Source organism: Octopus bimaculoides, chromosome 14 (genome assembly GCF_046866305.1).
Source record: "Octopus bimaculoides isolate indiv1 chromosome 14, ASM4686630v1, whole genome shotgun sequence".
Taxonomy (NCBI): domain Eukaryota; kingdom Metazoa; phylum Mollusca; class Cephalopoda; order Octopoda; family Octopodidae; genus Octopus; species Octopus bimaculoides.
The window spans coordinates 5160160-5178443 of NC_142941.1; the positions used below are offsets into that span (position 1 = coordinate 5160160).

The 18284-nt window shown below is 37.5% G+C and overlaps 1 protein-coding gene across 3 annotated transcripts in view; it reads right to left on the reverse strand.

Annotated features, from left to right (window-relative positions):
- Positions 1 to 204: 204 nt before the first annotated feature.
- LOC106868324 (uncharacterized) overlaps positions 205 to 18284 on the reverse strand; it is a 41031-nt gene continuing 22951 nt past the window's right edge. For all 3 annotated transcript variants that reach the window (XM_089363172.1, XM_014913518.3, XM_014913519.3), the window contains exon 2: positions 205 to 16611. In XM_089363172.1, the coding sequence (XP_089219298.1) occupies positions 13675 to 16458 (2784 nt within the window). In that variant the 5' untranslated portion in view covers positions 16459 to 16611 and the 3' untranslated portion in view covers positions 205 to 13674. The remainder of the gene's footprint in view (positions 16612 to 18284) is intronic.

The window sequence follows — 18284 nt, forward strand, 5'->3', positions numbered from 1 at the left end:
GGTTGTCCAACTTCACTTTTTCCTTCAAGGTTGCCAGTCTTACTCGTCCTGCAATGCACCTTGGGAGTCTCCTTAGAGTGCGGCTGATCCAGCCCCATTTCTTTCTCAGAATTTCTTCAGGGGTTGTTTGGTTCATTATATCCAACAATAAAGGACATACAATCATACACGCACGTTACATACAAATAATGAAACAACACAGTCTTTCCCACAATGATTTATTACTGAAAAAAGTAGAAAAACAGTTTACATTACATTGTTATTATAATTAATGTTATTATTATAATTATTATTAGTGATATTAGAGAGAGAAAGAGGAGAGGGAAATGAGGGGAGAGAGAGAGAGAGATGGGGGAGGAGGTAAAATACGACCAGAGTTCATTCAATACCCATATGTGATTGAATAGAAAAAATATAGAAATAAAAACATGGTGGCATGTATACATAGAAACATTTATATATATATATATATATATCTATACACATCTTCCAGTACATGCTTGTTATATAAACCCGTGTGTGTGTATATATAAATACATACACATATATACACCTACAAATACACAAAATCATATACACACCCATCTCATATAAATTGTTGAGGTAGTAAAAAAAAAAACAACAACATTGACATATAAAGGAGTAAAGAAGTGGACATTTCATTAAGAAAGTAAAAATATAAAACCACATTATAAAGGCCTGCATACATGTTCATGTGTGGGGGGTGTATATGTTCGTGCGCGCGCATGTGTATTTATATACATATATATATATATATAATGCATGCATAGGTATAAATATATACACATTGCTCTTTTACATCCATTTTCCAAAGGGATTGCATATGGGTGTTGGTTGGAATAAACGTTTCTACGAATAGCTGTCCTCTTTTAATTACCAGCGGCCAATTTGACTGTGGAGTAAGGAGTGGAACGAGAAGAGTTACCATACCTTGTTCAGAGGTATAAAAAAATACAATGGATGAACTGAAAGAGTTTAACTACACACACATACATACATATAAGCAAAAAAATATAAGGATCTCTGTTGGTTTTGAAGATGAGTAATTCCAGTTCTTTAATCAACAGAACCACCTGCCTATGGAATTTTAATGTTAGTGACCGAGTTTTCCACAGACACATGTATTCTTAAGGTAACTCACAGGTGGAATCAGTTTGATACAGTGTGATAAGGCCGGTCATCTTTTGGGTCAGAAGTGCAATCCATCCATTAGGCCCCTGCAGTTTCTGTCTGCCTGATTTCCCACACGGGTCTTGGATCAACCCAGGGCTAGATGAATAGACACAGTCTCAAGAAGCACAGAGGGAGATTGAACCTGAGATCATATGACTGTGAAGTGAACTTCTAAACCACTTGACCATACTTGTGTTCACACACACATACACACACAACTGTCACTGTATTGACCAGACTATCAGACATTGGTTGCACACCACTGGTCACCATGCACTTGCTTGCATTGTTGTAGCTTTTGAAAGATGCCACCCTGCTGGCTAGGCAAGCAGACACACACACACACATAAGAATATGCACATGCATAAAAACATGTAAATGCATAGATATATAGATATGTACATATATATATACATACACACATATGTACATATATGATTTTAAAATTAATCATATATATATATATACATACACACATGTATGTTTAAAAACAAATAAAGACAGGCTCATGATCAAAATTCACACATACACAAACATATAGATACATATAAACACATATGTGCATTGTTAATTCTTAGCCACATATATTCACACACATCTTTTCACTCAAGCAGAACCAATGAAGAGGTTTAGTGACACATGACTGCCCTGATGTTTGTAACAATTCTAAAAAATTTCCTAAACTATATTACTTTTATATTGTAGTTGATCCTCACCTCTAGGTCAGCCCAGATAGAATACACCCATAATGGACAGAGTTCCAGCGATGACCATCTCACATTATTAGGGAGTATCTAGGATGCAATTTGGGAGAGATTTGGTTGCTATTTCTAATAAGCTATGTAACCACATAGAGATTCTCTCATTGATTTGGGAGCAATAATAGGTTAAAGTTATTTGTACGTGTGCAAAGAGATTATCATAAGTATTAAACTAAGGAAATAACAAGCAAAACCATTCCTATTGGCATTGAAGACCATTGTTATGGTTTGGTTGAGTTCCCTGATCTCCACTACATTCCTTATACGTGTGTGTGTGTGTGTGTGTGTAAATTGCTGGTAGGGACACTGTAGTTCATTATGCAGTCATATATCCAACCAAGTAAATTAAAAGCTCATAAGTCAATACTGCGTATCCCCCTGTGTTAGCAGTGCAATTCAATCACAAAACTTTCAGTGCTGGGTCTAGTTTCTACAGACAGATCTGTAGAGATAACTTTAAAAAATTTCTGCGTATCACACTTAAAGCAGACACATCTTTAGCTGCAGTGTTTGTCCTGAGATTGCATCTCTAAGAGACATACAGAGTTTAAAAAAAACACAGAGATATATCAGTAGCAGATGAAAAATTGTCCAGCAGCATTGGTAGCATTGCTAAATATATATTTCTGTCTCTTTGGGCTTTGTCAATAGCAAGAAGTGTCCATGAAGATTTTGCTCAAGAACATAACAGGAATTGAAACCACAATCTTATTCTCATGAGTGCAACACCACTGAAAGTCATGTGCCTCCATGGATATATATATATATATATATATATATATATATATATATATATATATATATCCATCCATCTAGAGGTTGGATCTGAACTGAAAACCCTCATTTCTGATAGTGCTTTAATGTTGTTAAGAACCATTTAGGATGATCTGGGACTGAACCAGTCAGAGACACATGCGATAGTTACTTAAATTTAGGTCTTCTTCTTATCAGAAACACACTAAACTAAGGTATTGAAGTTATGTATGAGGCTGTAAGGAAGCCTACAGACAAACAGTTAATGTTTTGTGAGCTATAAAAGCCACAGAACAACAGAGGTTGGCCTTAATTCCTTCAAACTGAAAACAACACATTTCAACATCTACTGTTTAAGAGATGAAACAACAATGAAATTATAATTAGAAATTTTGTTACATAGCATAAATGGGTTTTTTGTCCAAAATGTGGTGATGTCCCTCAAATATGTTTCGACCATAGACAGATTTCATGGGTTAAAAATAGATGTTTGTGTTTTTATTTTAAATTTTATTTTTCCCTGCCAGAATATAAACAGTGCAAGCGAGAGGTGTGACCTGAATCAGTCAACTGCAATGTTCAAACAGCTAAGATATAAACAGAAAAGATAAACATTGATTTCAATGAAGGTCACTAAACTGTAAACTTAGGATTAGAGGAGATTTTTAACCTAGGGCCTGACAGCTCCAAATTTGCAATGTTAAGTTCTGAGTTCTAATCATTGTGACAGAGATGAAGCAAATGGAATGATGTGGGCATGCTTTGCTGGTGACACTGTTAGTGATTCATGTAGATTTGAAGGCACACAGATCGAACAGGGGTATCACAGCAATTCTACAGTAGTATTATGTCTGTCACCCGATTGAGTTTACAGTTTAGTCAGGCCATCAACTGTTATTCAATTTTTCTAGAGCTTTCTGGAAAGTGAGGAGAATGTCGTGGACTCTAACAACAATTTACTTGGTCTTGACACCGTACCTCCACAGGGATGATTGCTGAGGGAAGGAGATACAGCGAGCAAGAGGGGAGAAGAAAATATAAGGAAAGGGGGCCGAGTTGTTATTGTATGAGGTCGGTAAGGAAAAAATATCAGGAATTGCAAAGCTGTTACACTGGACAAGACACAGACCTTCTTTAAAAATGTTCTGTTGAATAATTTCATAAGAGTCGAAGAAGTTATTGCTTGTTAAACTAAAATATAAACAACAACAATAATAATAATAATAATAATAATAATAATAATAGTTTCTGATTTAGACATAAAGCTAGCAGAGGAGTGGAGGTGGTCGTGGGGGGAGAGTCAATACCACTAACTCTGATATTTGGCTGGTACTTTATTTTATTGACCCTGAAAGGGTGAGATCTCTAGGATTTGAACCGAGACGAGTTCAAAAGAGCACTAACAATTCTGTCAGTTTGTTGCCTTAACAACAACAACAATAATAATAATAATTCTTTATGCTACAGACACAAGCCCTGAAATTTTGGAGGAAGCGTGAGCGTGTGGGGAGCTAATAAATTACATCAATCCCCAGTGATCAACTGACATTCGTTTTATCAACCCTGAAAGGATGAAAGGCAAAATCGACCTCAGTGGCATTTGAACTCAAATCATAAACAGCCAAAAGAAATGAATAAGTGGATGATGATGATGATGATGATAATTTCTGAGATGGGCATCAGAAGAGAAATTGCTGGAGTTCAAATATAGTTGGTTGAATGAACCCTGGTATGTCAAAGGTTCTGGCATCACTCACCAAGGATTTGAACACTTAATATAACGAGATGTAAGAAAGGTTTCCTGTTAATAATAGTAGTTATAAGAATTAGCTATGTGTGAAAGGACAAATTAATGAGAAGCTACAGTTGATTACTATTGAGCCCAATTCTTTGAATGGTACTTATTTTATGGACCCCTTAACTAATAAAAGTTAAAGTTGACCAATGGAATTTGAACTGAGAACATAATTCAATGCAAAAAGGCATCTTTTCACTTTATCAATTCTGCCAAACCACATTAAGAAAGCCCTAAGAATAAGCTGTGTTCAAACCCTCAATTGATAATACACACACACACACACACACATATATATATGTATGTGTATGTATGTACACACAAACATCAGGAATCATGCACATGTATCAATTTATCAATAAGCATACATTTAATGCCTCACTGTTCATTGTATAATATATATAAACACCAAGAGCAGAGTAAACACACATTATAAGAATATATATATATATATACACACACACACACAAAAATTCACATATAAACACAGTTATGTGTACATATACACAGCAGTAGAAAAATTATGCATCTATATACATAGCTTTACATTTGTGTGTATGCATATGTGTACATCTATCTACACATATATACATACAACACACACGCACTTTTTTTTTTTAATTAGAATTCTATTTGCATATATCCAAAAACAAACTTCATTATAAATTATTTGCTGATTAGAGCCACCTTTGTGTGGGCAATATTTCCACCCCCCAACAAAAAAAAAAAAGACAACAAATATACAAATATACACATCAGTATTTCAATCCTCACTCCTCAGACATCCATGCTGACTGGCAAAATTCATAATTGTTAATATCAACCAGTTTTTTTTTTTTTCCCCTCTTCTTTAATACTCAGAAGTGTTGGTAACACTAGCACCTGGATAGAAATACTATCAATGCATAGACGTGTGTGTGTGTGTGTGTGTGTGTGCACGCATTTATTTCAATGCTTATATGTACTGATATCTATAAATAACTGTACAATACATACATGTTTATATATATATACACACACACGTGCACACAAATACATATGGGCATATATATTCATACACATAAGCATATAAATAAACACATTATATATATATATATATATATATATATATATATATATATATATATATACTTATACTACACACACACACATACATTGTTGACTTTATACAAGCACTCATGGTGACAGAGGACACGGTTTTTGAGCATCTCCCTTCAAGGTGAGGAGCATGTCGAAATATCCTTAAAGGGGACACACTTTGGCAGTGGATTTGCTACCCTACTTACTATATACTAGTCGTGAATATGTCTAGTGTCATTTGATATGTGCAAGGGAGCATCTGTTGTTAGCAGGGGGATTGCTGTTCTGGTGGAAGAAGGACTCTTAAGTAATATGGAGGAAGTATTTCTTGAGCCACTGAGCTGATTCTCTTACCATACAAATAATCATGTGTATACATACACGGACATACACATAGATGTGTGCAATTGCATGTATATATGTATGTTACATATATATTTCCTCTTTACTTTATCAAGTAAAACACAGGCCACAACACACCCATGAAACCATTTGCTACTCCCATGTTACCCAAAGCAATACTTTCTCCAAAGAAGGATCGTATTGTTGTGAGACTGGAGGATTGACCTATCACTCCTCTCCCATCATAATCAACAGATCATGGCTATTCAATTGTAACTCCTCTTTCCTAAGTGATATCTTCACATCCCATTCTCAGGTTACTCTTCGTGGCCACCACAGTGCTCCAATAATCAGCACTTCCACCAGAAATGCTGGGCCTCCAGTGACACAGCAGTTCTAAGCAACAGCTGTTCCTCAAGTAAGTCACAACACTAGAACGTTATGCATCTGAAACTGTGCACCTGTCATGCACAGTTTTTATTGCATTCAAATTTGATTACATAACAGACAAACCTTGCCCACCCACCCCCTAGCATTTCACACTCAACCCTTTCTCCGATCCCCTTTACTTTGTCAATACCCAATTTTTTTAAACTGCATCCCACCGATACTTCCTTGCTGGTAACCACAAGATTGAGAGAATTTGGAAAGGGATGAGGGCACTATCCCTAAACCATTGGTATATCAATAAAAAATATCTCTGACTGGAAATTTACCTGAGTAATAAAGTTAATATAAAGCACTTCTTTGCTAGGATATGAAGACTTTAATATAAAGCCTTCTCTCTTTCTGTGTGTGTGTGTGTGTGTGTGTGTGTTTGTGTGTGTGTGTGCAGCTTGTTGACTGATACTTTTTGTGACTGAGAAGATAGCCTCACCCAGTGCTACAACACTGAGGGCAGGTTTATCAACCTGGGAAAAAAAAAAACTCCAGGATGAAACCAAACTGAAAGCTGATACAGCATGTGTGGTCCCGTTTGCAGATGGCCATACTCACAGAGCTGGCTTAGCGTTTGGGATGCATAAAACAGGTTCTTCTAGCCTCACCATCAACACCAATGCATAGCATTCAGCCCCTCAGAAGGGGTGAACCATGCCTGCAAACACAGTCAAGAATCAGAATCTGCATACCACCAACAAACAAGCTCAGATATTTTGGCAAACACTCTCTCAAGAATCATCCATATTGATGAAGTCAACAGCAGAAGGCCAAGTCCATCATAGCCTTTAGCGGACTTCACAAGAACATCTGGGCGAGGAAGGGCCTCGACCATCAAACCAAGCAGAAGGCCTACAGAGCTGCTGTTCTGCCAACTCTGCTGTATATCAGAGAGATGGAGCCCTGTTTACAGCAGCTACATCAAGAAATTTAATGGATGCCACTTGAACTGCCAACATCCACACACTTTTATGTAGAGAGGTTAGAGTTATGGCTGACTGAGACTCGTTGCCATAATATTTTAGAAATGTCTTTCCTACATTTGTGTTTGTAGAAGGAAATACTTAATCAATGCTTACATGGACAACGGTGAGGCCTCCTTCAAAAAAGACTTTAGCATATATGAGCTCCAGAGACAGGAGAGTCTTGTTGCTGAGATCTATGCTTGGTAGTCTCATGAGAAAAGATGTTGTAGGGTGTGAGTAGGTCAGCAGCTGGAAAAGTTCAGAACCACTGACACATCAACAAAAAGGTTTTGTTAGCCAATCCCCAAATGCTGCCATCATGCTGATGTCATGATGATGATGATCATCATCATCGTCGTCATCGTCATCATCAATATGAATGAACAACTGAAGAGGATGTATGTGTGTACTTATGTGATTCTATGTTTGTGTGTGTGTGTGTGTGTGTGTGTGCAGTTATGCTTGTGTATTTGTATATGCTTGTAGATACAAAAGTGTGCATATGTATATGTATATATATATACATACATATATATTTTATATATGTGTTCATTTGTGTGCTTTTGTATTTGTGTGCATACAAGCAAGTTGACTTAAGGACCGAGAGAACCAGCAAGAGGTGTGCATAGATATGTGTGTATATTTGTAGGGGCCAACATGAAGTCTCAAAGTAAGCCATGTTATCTTCAGTTGATATCCATTGCTAGACAATACACACCAAAAAGGTACCATAGAATCTCTCTCTCTCTCCCTCTCTCATGTATGAATGGGATATTAGATGCAACATTATGTGTGTACATATATATACATAGATGGTTACATGCACACAAGTATAAAAACACATCCACACCCACACAGAAAGGGAAAGAAAAATTTTTTTAAAAAAGCACAGGCATGAAAACATGAATTAAGAAAAATTTGCATAAATATTTTTGTGCGCATAAAAATGCACACACACACGAATGTATGGAAACATGGAAATGCAGAAAGAGAAACATTCATTCGTTCACTCAAACTTACACAAAGTTCTGAAACTATATGTGTATGTGTACACACACACACACACACATATATATATATATATATATATATATATATATATGTGTGTGTGTACATACACACATATAGTGTGTAAATATGTATATATAAACACACTTCCTTCTACATGCACACCACATATACACACTCTTTATTTATGAAGGTCATGACCAACGCCATCACTTACACACACACACACACACACACACACACAGTCAGATGTATATACAGAAGAAAATTTGAAAAAACCATAGAAGCAGCCCTGCCCAAAATTCGTTTCTTGGTTGGTGTTGAGTATGTTTATGTGAGTGTGTGTGCGTGTGCACATGCATGGGTGCACATATACGTATATGCATGCACACAACACATACATACAGATATATAGATGTATGTAAATAGATGTGACACACAGACACACAGACATATTTTTTAACAAAGTCCTTCTCCAAGTGTTCTCTGATTGTTCTTCATTAAAATGATTTTTGTTTCAAATAATTATGAAGTGATAAAAAAAAAAAAAAAAATGTCCAGGAGTATTGTGGGGGGGGGGGGAGTTGTCAAAAAAGAAAAATACAAATTAGATGATGGAAAAAAAAATAAAATAAGCACCACAAAGATAAACCAAAAAAAAAAATCCCAGGGGTTATGGCTGTGGTGGTGGTGGGAGGGAGGGGAAGGAAGAAGTAGCACAATGTCAAAATATATTTTCCTGAGCCTTGATGCAGCGGTGCTGCCTGTGGCGAGTTGCAGTCATCATTGAGTTGGGAGATACACACACACATAGTAGTAGTAGTAGTAATAATGGTGGTGGTGGTGGTGGTGGTGCTTAATAGGAGCCCAGATAGAAAAGCAGAAGCAGAAGATCCAGAAACAAACATCTACCTCTGACTTGGACTGTTTCTTCTTTCAAGCTGTTAGCAATAAACAAGATTCCTTTTTTCTTTTTTTTTGCATTGGAATGGGGGTGGGGGGTTTGTTAAGTGGGGGGGGGGGGGGTTCTCTCTCTCAGTTTTGCTAACTTTTTTTCTTCTGTTGAAATTTTCTTTTTTTTTATTGTTCTAATCATATTTGGCAGTGAATTCATTTCTAGAGAGTGTCTAGTGTCCAGAGAAGAGTGCTGTGGCAGATTATTTATATATATATATATATATATATATATACATACACACACAGAGGTCTGTCTGTGCATATGTCTTTATCTATTAGTTGACAGTGGTGAGCTGAAATTTCTCTTATGGTAATGAAAAGGCAACATAAAGCTCCCTACACTCGTTCCATATGTAGTTTCCCTTGTATCATAATAATGCTGATGCTGTTTGTAGGGGTTTAGGCCATAAAAAGCACTGATGATGGGGCCATGTACATATAAAAATCCCTGGTGATAGTGCAACGTAAAAAGCATTGAGTACACTCAGTAAAGTGGTTGGTGTTAGGAAGGGCATCCAGCTGTAGAAACCAAGCCAAAAAAGGCTGTGGAACCTGGCGTGGCCCCTGGCCTGGCGTGGCTCCTGTCAAGCCATCCAACCCATGCCAACATGGAAAACAGATGTTAAATGATGATCATATCCATGATACATTATATCGTTGTTGTCATAGTAGACCTATGGGCAAATCTATTCCACCCATGACCATTCCTTCTTTTTTATTCAGACATAGTAAGTACAGGATTACATTTGCCATTGTATCCATTTCTTTTAAAAGACACAGAGCAGGCTGTGATCTGAAGGTGACTTGACCTCATAGCAAAGTTAACAATGACAGCCTACCAGCATGGGGTTATCATTTCGTATTTTGTCAGTAGCACTGCTGGGCTGTGTCCATGGTAACAAAGACTACTGAACTCACATTCCTGTATACCAACAGGTTACTTGAAAAGGTGTAATTCCATCACTTGAAGCAACATGGACCACAGATTATAGATCAAAGTGTTAGCTTATAGTGCTGGACTGAAACCCCTTTTCCATGAGGTGAAGTCTTCTCTAATGATTCCATTTACTTGTAAGGAAGTATTAGATGAGCTGATATTTTATCAACACCAGAAGGACAAAAGACAAAGTTAACCATGACAGAATTTGAGCTTAGAAAGTAAAGAGCCTTAACTAAATACTGCAGGCATTTTGTCCAAATTTTTAACAATTCTACAGATTCAATACCACAAGGTATAGCTTGAAGAACAAGCATTGTCAGTTTGTCTTCAGTGAGATGCAGTGACATAAAAAGTTAAGGAACAAACAACCTTCAAAGCATGTTTGTATTTCATATATATCATAAAAAAGTAGAGTGTCATCGCGTAAATGGCTCTGTTGGAAATGGTGGTGGCAGTGGTGGTGTATTTTATATATAAATAGCAATAGGTAGGTACGATCCACAGATGCAAGCAGCAATGTAAACAATGTTGAGGTAACAGAGACCTGAAGATTAGCTAAGATGGATTGTGTTCATCACAACTTATGTAACAGACTTCAGCTTGTTATGAAACAATTGTAGTCCAGACTAATTGTTCCACTTCTTACCTTTTGGATATATATATATTTGGATATATATATATATATATATATATATATATATATATATATATATAAATAGACAAAATTAATTATTACTATTCTATGCCCATGTTTCTTGACTGGCATGGGTTATTTTATTTCATTATATTTCGCATTTTTTTGTGAATTACTGTATCATTGGTTGCAAGTTTCCAATGGCCCAATCCCTGATACACTGCATTTTAACAGTGAGTGTGGCAAGGGAGTACCTGCAACTTGATGCTGAATAAATATAGCAATGAACTTTGTTCCTAAAGCACCATTCTTCAGTTTTTGTCAAAGATGTACATCAGTGAAACACATCCAAACGGACTTGTTTGCTTAACATTCATTTTTCCATGCTGGCTGGGGATTTATTCAAGGCAATACTTTACGACCAGATGTCCTTTCTGTCAGCAACCCTTACCCATTTACAAGTAAGAGCCCCTTTTTTATTCTCCTGCATAGATCGACTGGTTGTAATATCAACAAGGAACGCAAATGTTATATCACCATTTCACTCAGGCAGTGACAAGCGTAGCCATGGGATACCAATACGTTTGCATGCTTACACATACATGAAGGGCTTCCACCAGTTTCCTTCAGCCTCACAATGTATAAGTCAACCTGAGGCTATGGCACAAAAACAAACATTTGTTGCTCTGTGGAACTGAACCCAGAGCCACGTAGTTACAAAATGAACCACAATGCCACAATGGGTTTGTTCCAGCACAGAGTCACACCCACTTATTGCAGTTCCTGCATCCCGCTATTATTTAGTCAGGCGGGGCCAACTCCCCTAACATCAGTAACAACAACAACAATAATCCTTTCTATTTTAGGCAAAAGGCCTGCAATTTGGTGGAGGGGATAGTCGATTACATCGACCCCAGTACTCAACTGGTACTTAATTTATCGACCCTGAAAGGATGAAAGGTAAAGTCAACCTCGGCAGAATTTGAACTCAAAATGTAATGACGAGTGAAATGGTGCTAAGCACTTCATTCAGTTTGCTACAAATTCTGCCAGCTCACCCACCATTAATGTAAGCTTCAGAGTTAGTTGCAACAACCAATATTTTTACAAAAGAAGCCGACTGAATCAATAACATCTTACTGGTACCTATTTTACTGGCAGCCTCGTCAAATGTGAAACACAATGTCTACCTGGGTGGCGTTTCACATCCAAAATGGCAATGAAACAAAAGTAAATTACTTAGAAAACATTAAATATAACGACTGCTGTTTTCTGCCAGTCTCACCATAGTTTTTCTTTTCGTTTTTTTTTCTTCTTTTTTTTTTGCTTTTTGTAATAGTAAAAATAATAATAATAATAATAATAATATGTTTCTTTTTTTTTTTAATATGGGCTTGAAACCTGAGTTTTTTTCTTTTGGGAGGGAGGGGGAGGAATAGAAACCATAAAAGAAGATCCCTGACACAAACATAAAGTAGCTCCAGCTGGCAAAAGAAACTGGTTTGTAGATTTGGCACTCACACACACACACACACGCACACACATACATACACACACATTCTTGTGTAGATTCAAGGCCCCAGATTTATAGGAGTGAAATAATGGGAAGATGTGATGCTCACACATTTCATTAATAATCATGATGATGATAATGATGATGATGATGACGATGATGATGATGACGATGATGATGATGATGATAATTTAATTCTGTGAGACATGAGATGCAGTCACATACAGAAGGATAGGGACAAGAAACTATGTTGCTCACATTATAATACAACTTGGATCATAAACTTAGGCTGCCAATCGACCACTGCACCACCAAACCGCAAAATAAAAATTTTATATATATATAATTAATAAGCACCTTTTTTTTTTGTTTCTCTTTTTTTTTTTCGCATTTTGTTATATGATTTCATAGTGAATACACATTTCTTTGCGTAAATATCTTTCTTTCTCTCCCTCTGTATATATATATATATATATATATATATATATATATACACGAACACGAATGTATGTATATATGCGCATGTATGTGTGTGTATGTGTATGGACAATTGTAGCTCAGTTGGTAGAGCATTAGCACCTTATGTAATATGCTGCTTAGCTTTCAGTTTTTGGCATCGAGTGCTGGTTTTGTCATCATTTATCACTGCTGTTGAATGCATATGCATACACACATCTGTAGGTGTCTATATATATATATATATATATATATATATATATACATACATATGTATATGTGTGTGCCTGTATGTACATGTTTGTGTTCGTTAAGACCAGCAGTTTGTTTCTTTATGTTAATGCTCATTGACACCAGGTCATGTTTTTATTCCATTCATTTAAAAAAAAAATTATTTGTTTAATGCACAGTTAAACTTTGGTTATCTGAACATCAGTTTTCCAAACGAAATCTCAGGGTCCCACAATTATGTTCAACATGGCTGCCTTTGTTCATGATCAGATCAGTTATCCAAACAAAAATACTCTTTGCCTGTCTTATTCAGATAATCAAGGTCTAACTGTTTTGTTAGACATTATGCCAGTGCAGTGCATGTATATATATATATATATATATACATATACACACAAATATACACGCATATATGCATACATACATGCAGCATATATCACACATTTACATACACACATAGAATGAACATAGATATATATAGATTTGTAAATGTTTTATCACACACACACAGACACAAAATAAAGATATAGGATCTTGTAATAAAAAATGAATTTATCAAACACAGGTATGCAATGTAGGCCATTGTTTGGCATTAATTGCCGTCAGATCACAGTTGCCACAAATAAGTACTCATAGGAGGAAATTCTTCAACTGTTTTGTTGATGGAGTTTGAAGAAGTCTTTGGAGGTTTACTGGCAGTCTTGTTGTGGGTCTTCTTGTGGCGATGTAGTGTGTCGCTCCTAGCAAAGTGTTTAGGGCACAAGTCACAGTGGAAGGCCTTCTCACCTGTATGGGTCCGTTTGTGTAGCCGTAGGTAATGTTTCTGGGCAAATGTTTTGAAACAGAAGTCACACTGGAACGGTCGTTCTCCTGTATGTGTTCTGCGGTGGATATGGAGGGAATTCCTCTGTGCAAATTGCTTGAAGCAGAAGTCACACTGAAACGGTTTCTCCCCAGTGTGGGTTCTTTTATGCAATTGCAGGTAGTGTTTGTGGGCAAAGTTCTTGAGGCAGACTTCACACTGGAATGGTTTCTCTCCTGTGTGTGTTCTCTTGTGTATCTGTAATGTGTTTCTCTGAGCAAACTGTTTGAAACAAATCTCACATTGGAACGGTCTCTCTCCGGTGTGAGACCTTTTGTGAACCTGCAGATAATGCCTCTGGGCAAACAGCTTCATACAAACATCACACTGGTAATGTTTCTTTGTCGTATCACCTTTTATCGAAGTGATGGTGGTAACATAGGTACGTTTCTGAGAAACCTTCTCATGAAGCTTCTTATGGGCTCGTAGTTTGTTGCTCTGAGCAAACTGTTCAGGACAGAGGTCACAATGGAAAGGTTTCTCTCCCGTGTGAGTCCGTCGATGAATCTGAAGTGTAGTTTTGCGTGCAAATTTCTGGATACAAAAATCACATTGGTATGGCTTTTCGCCAGTGTGAGTTCTTTTGTGAATAACCAAATAATGCTTCTGGGTGAACTTTTTCAAGCAGACATCGCAATGAAGGAGTTTCTCTCCTGTATGAAGCCTCTTGTGGATTTGCAGATAGTACCTTTGGGCAAACTGCTTGAGACAAATGTCACACTGGTTCCGTTTTTCTCCAGTATGTATGGTCATGTGAGTGCGCAGGTAATAGCGTTGGGCAAACTGTTTGTGGCAGATGTCACACTGGTACTTCTTCTTGCTAATATGTGTCTTCTTGTGCATCTGGAGTTTAATTCTCTGCGAAAACTTTTCAGGACAAACATCGCATTGGAATGGCATTTCACCAGTGTGCGTTCTACGATGGATCTTTAACGTATCTTTTCTGGAAAACCTCTGAATGCAGAAGTCACATTGAAATGGTTTCTCGCCAGTGTGAGATCTTCGGTGTATGGCTAAGTAGTAGCGCTGGGCAAACTGCTTGTGGCAAATGTCACAAAAGTAAAACTTCTTCCCACCTGAGACATTATGAAGATCTTCAAATCTAGGAATATCAGGTGAGACTCCTTGATAACTGCTGGAATTGCTTTTTTGAGATAAAGAAGTCTGCATTTGAAGGTGAGGTTGATACTTTGGGGACTGAGCTTCAGGGCTTTGGATCGGGGGTGATGACATTGTTGGAAAACTGCTGCTAATTGGAGCTTTAGGTTCTGCTAAGTGGTTTTTGCGATGTCTTTTTAGGACATCTCTGCGAGAGAACTGTCTGTGACAGATGTCGCATTGGAACGGTTTCTCTCCAGTATGTTTCCTTCGGTGCATGTGCATCAAATATTCCTGAGCAAACTTCTTGCCGCAGTAATCGCAGAAGAGCTGTTTGAGGGGTTGAGAATGACGGGGTTGTTCATCTTCGTCCTCCTCTTCATCATCATCCTCTTGCTGTTGATGTTGTTTTACGGAGCTCTGCGAGAGTTTGTTCGGGCCATATTGTTTTTGAGACACATCACCATGGAATGATTTATCAATACTAGCAGTGGAGCTCTTTTGAGAAGAACTCTCCTTAGATGATTGTCCGCTCTCCAAGCTTGACTGCATTCTGTCAGTCGTCGGTAAGTAACACGGCTGAGAATACTGGCTGCTGTACATATTGTTACCAGGAAACACTGTCTGACCAATATAGGGCAGTGGCAGTCTCTGGCTCTCTATAGTTGACTCATGGGAGAACTGGCTCCCAGACAGGTCACTGTTGCTGTTGTTGTCTGGTTTGTCAACTGGTGATGCTATTCTCTCCTTCTCCAGGTTATGTCTGTGGGAAGAGATCTGTTTACTAGAGATGCTGTTGTGAATATTTTTCTCAGGGACATGTGACATCCTCGAAGCATCAAGAGAGTTTCCATGAGAAAACTGTTTCCCCATGATGCTGGGACTATGAGATGACTTTTCGTGCGACATTCTCTGTGAGGCCTGCACATGTTCATGTGAATAGTGCTTACCAGACGAACTACCTACACTGTTGAGGATAGATTTGTCAGCAGCAAGTGATAACCTCTGTGAACTGTGTGAAGAATGAGATGCGGACGAGGTATGAGAATGAGATGAACTCTGTCTATGGTGGAGGTGTTTGCTAGTCAGTTCATTGTTGTGTTGATGTACAGACTTCTCAGCGATTGACATCATTCGGTGCTGCTGGGCATGGTTTGATGTGTGGCTGCTGTGAGAGACATGACCATGGCTGTACTGGGACCGACTCAGGTCACTGTGCAGTGACTTCTCAACAGAGTGACTTTGCAACATACGCTGGGTGTCCAGTGCATGATCATTGTTGTGACTGAAATGTTTGCTGGCGGAAGCCAGGGTATTGTGTATTGATTTCTCGGGAATGTGAGACATTCGTTGAGGATGAAGACTATGAGCTGGGTGGAAGGGCATCCCATACATGTCATAGTGGAATGGAACACCAGCAGATCTCTCCATCTTTGGTGGAGATTAACTGCTTTTCAAATATAATTTATGATTTAGAAAAAAAAAAAAAAAAAGCTTAAATACCACAACAAATGAGTGACAGCTCTGAATTTTCAAAAATCTCCTCTTGTCAAATCCAATTTGTTAAAAACAAATTAGATGAACCTGAAAAATGAAAAAAAAAAATTACAATTAGATATATATGTTTGAAAATTCGAAAAAGATATTTAACATTAACAAACTCTAAAAATAAAATACTATCAAACGTAAATTAAACCAAAAGAATGAAAGAAATTTTGTACAAAAAAGGATCCAATGGGATGTGATTAATGTGTGAAACCTACTAGTGTATAGTGAGGCTGTTGGACATTTTGTTGCCAACCTGGTCGTTTGTTGCCAGAACTGCCTGACTGGCCCTCATGCTGGTGGCACGTAAAAGCACCCACTACACTCTCGGAGTGGCTGGCGTTAGGAAGGGCATCCAGCTGTAGAAAATTTGCCAGATCAGACTGGAGCCTGGTGATCCTCTAGCTCACCAGTCCTCAGTCAAACCATCCAACCCATGCCAGCATGGAAAGCGGACGTTAAACGATAATGATGATGATGATATATATATATATATATAAATACACATACAGGGTGGGCCAAAAGTCACACACAAAATAAGTTGAATATGCTCAAGACAAGCTTCAACTTTTCTAAAATTGAACAAAATAAATAAAATAATGATGAATACACATGTACTTGTACATGATAATGAATAATAATAATAATAATAATAATAATGGACTCTTTCTGTCGAGGATGACGTATGAGCATCCAGCTTTTGCCGAATGACCTGTACAAATGATTTGTTTATAGGGATCGAATGATCGTGCCACACATTAGCTCACTCCCTACATCAAATGTTGAAGTGATCACAGAGCAACACGAGGTTTCAATGGTGTGATAGTTTTATTTTTAGAATGACATTGTTGGGTAGGTGTAAGAGGCTGGATCTGGCCAATTTGAACATAAAACAGTTGGAATATTTAAACCAGATATGGTTGGTTTGAATTTAAGTCACAGAAAAACCCTCCAGGGGGGTGCAAACACGACCAGGTAGTTAAGAAGTTTGCTTTGCAACCATGTGATTGCAGGTTTGATCTTAATGCATGGCTCCTTGAGCAAGTATCTTCAACCATAGCCATGAATTGTCAGTGCCTTCTAATCGAAACTAGGTAGATAGAAACTGTGAAGAAGCCTGTCATAGAAAGGTTAAAAAACTTATATATCCAACACCAACACAGTGACCTTAGTGAAAACCTGACCACTGTTACTATGAAAGAGTAAAATAACTTGACTAAGTGTCATCTACTTCACTCGGGTCAAACAAGGACATTCGGATAGAATACTTAAGGTTACACATGCCACAACTTTACACATCAAAGTACAAAAGCCTGACCTCAGTCAAGCATCATTACTTCCTAAGTTAAGAGGCTACTACTGACCAACTACTTGTACTAATGATGGTCATCTGGATCAAAAAATTATTGTTTACTGTTTTATATCAAATTCAACATTTTTGCACGATCCGAAGGATGGAATTATTATTGTTATTTTTTTTTCATGGAGTAGCTGTTGCTGTTGTTTTTTTAGCCCCAGGTCAGCTCTCATCAGGTAGATTTATAATCAAAATGCGTTCTAGCCATGATGATCCTATCTTGTTTTAGTTTTTTCAATTATCTGATGGGTTAGTCTCTTTGATGAAGTCAGTGAGGTGTGACCTTCAGAGATATTTAGCTGTTATTTCAAGCAGACTGAATAGCCATGTTAGATCAAGCAAAGTTATTTACCTT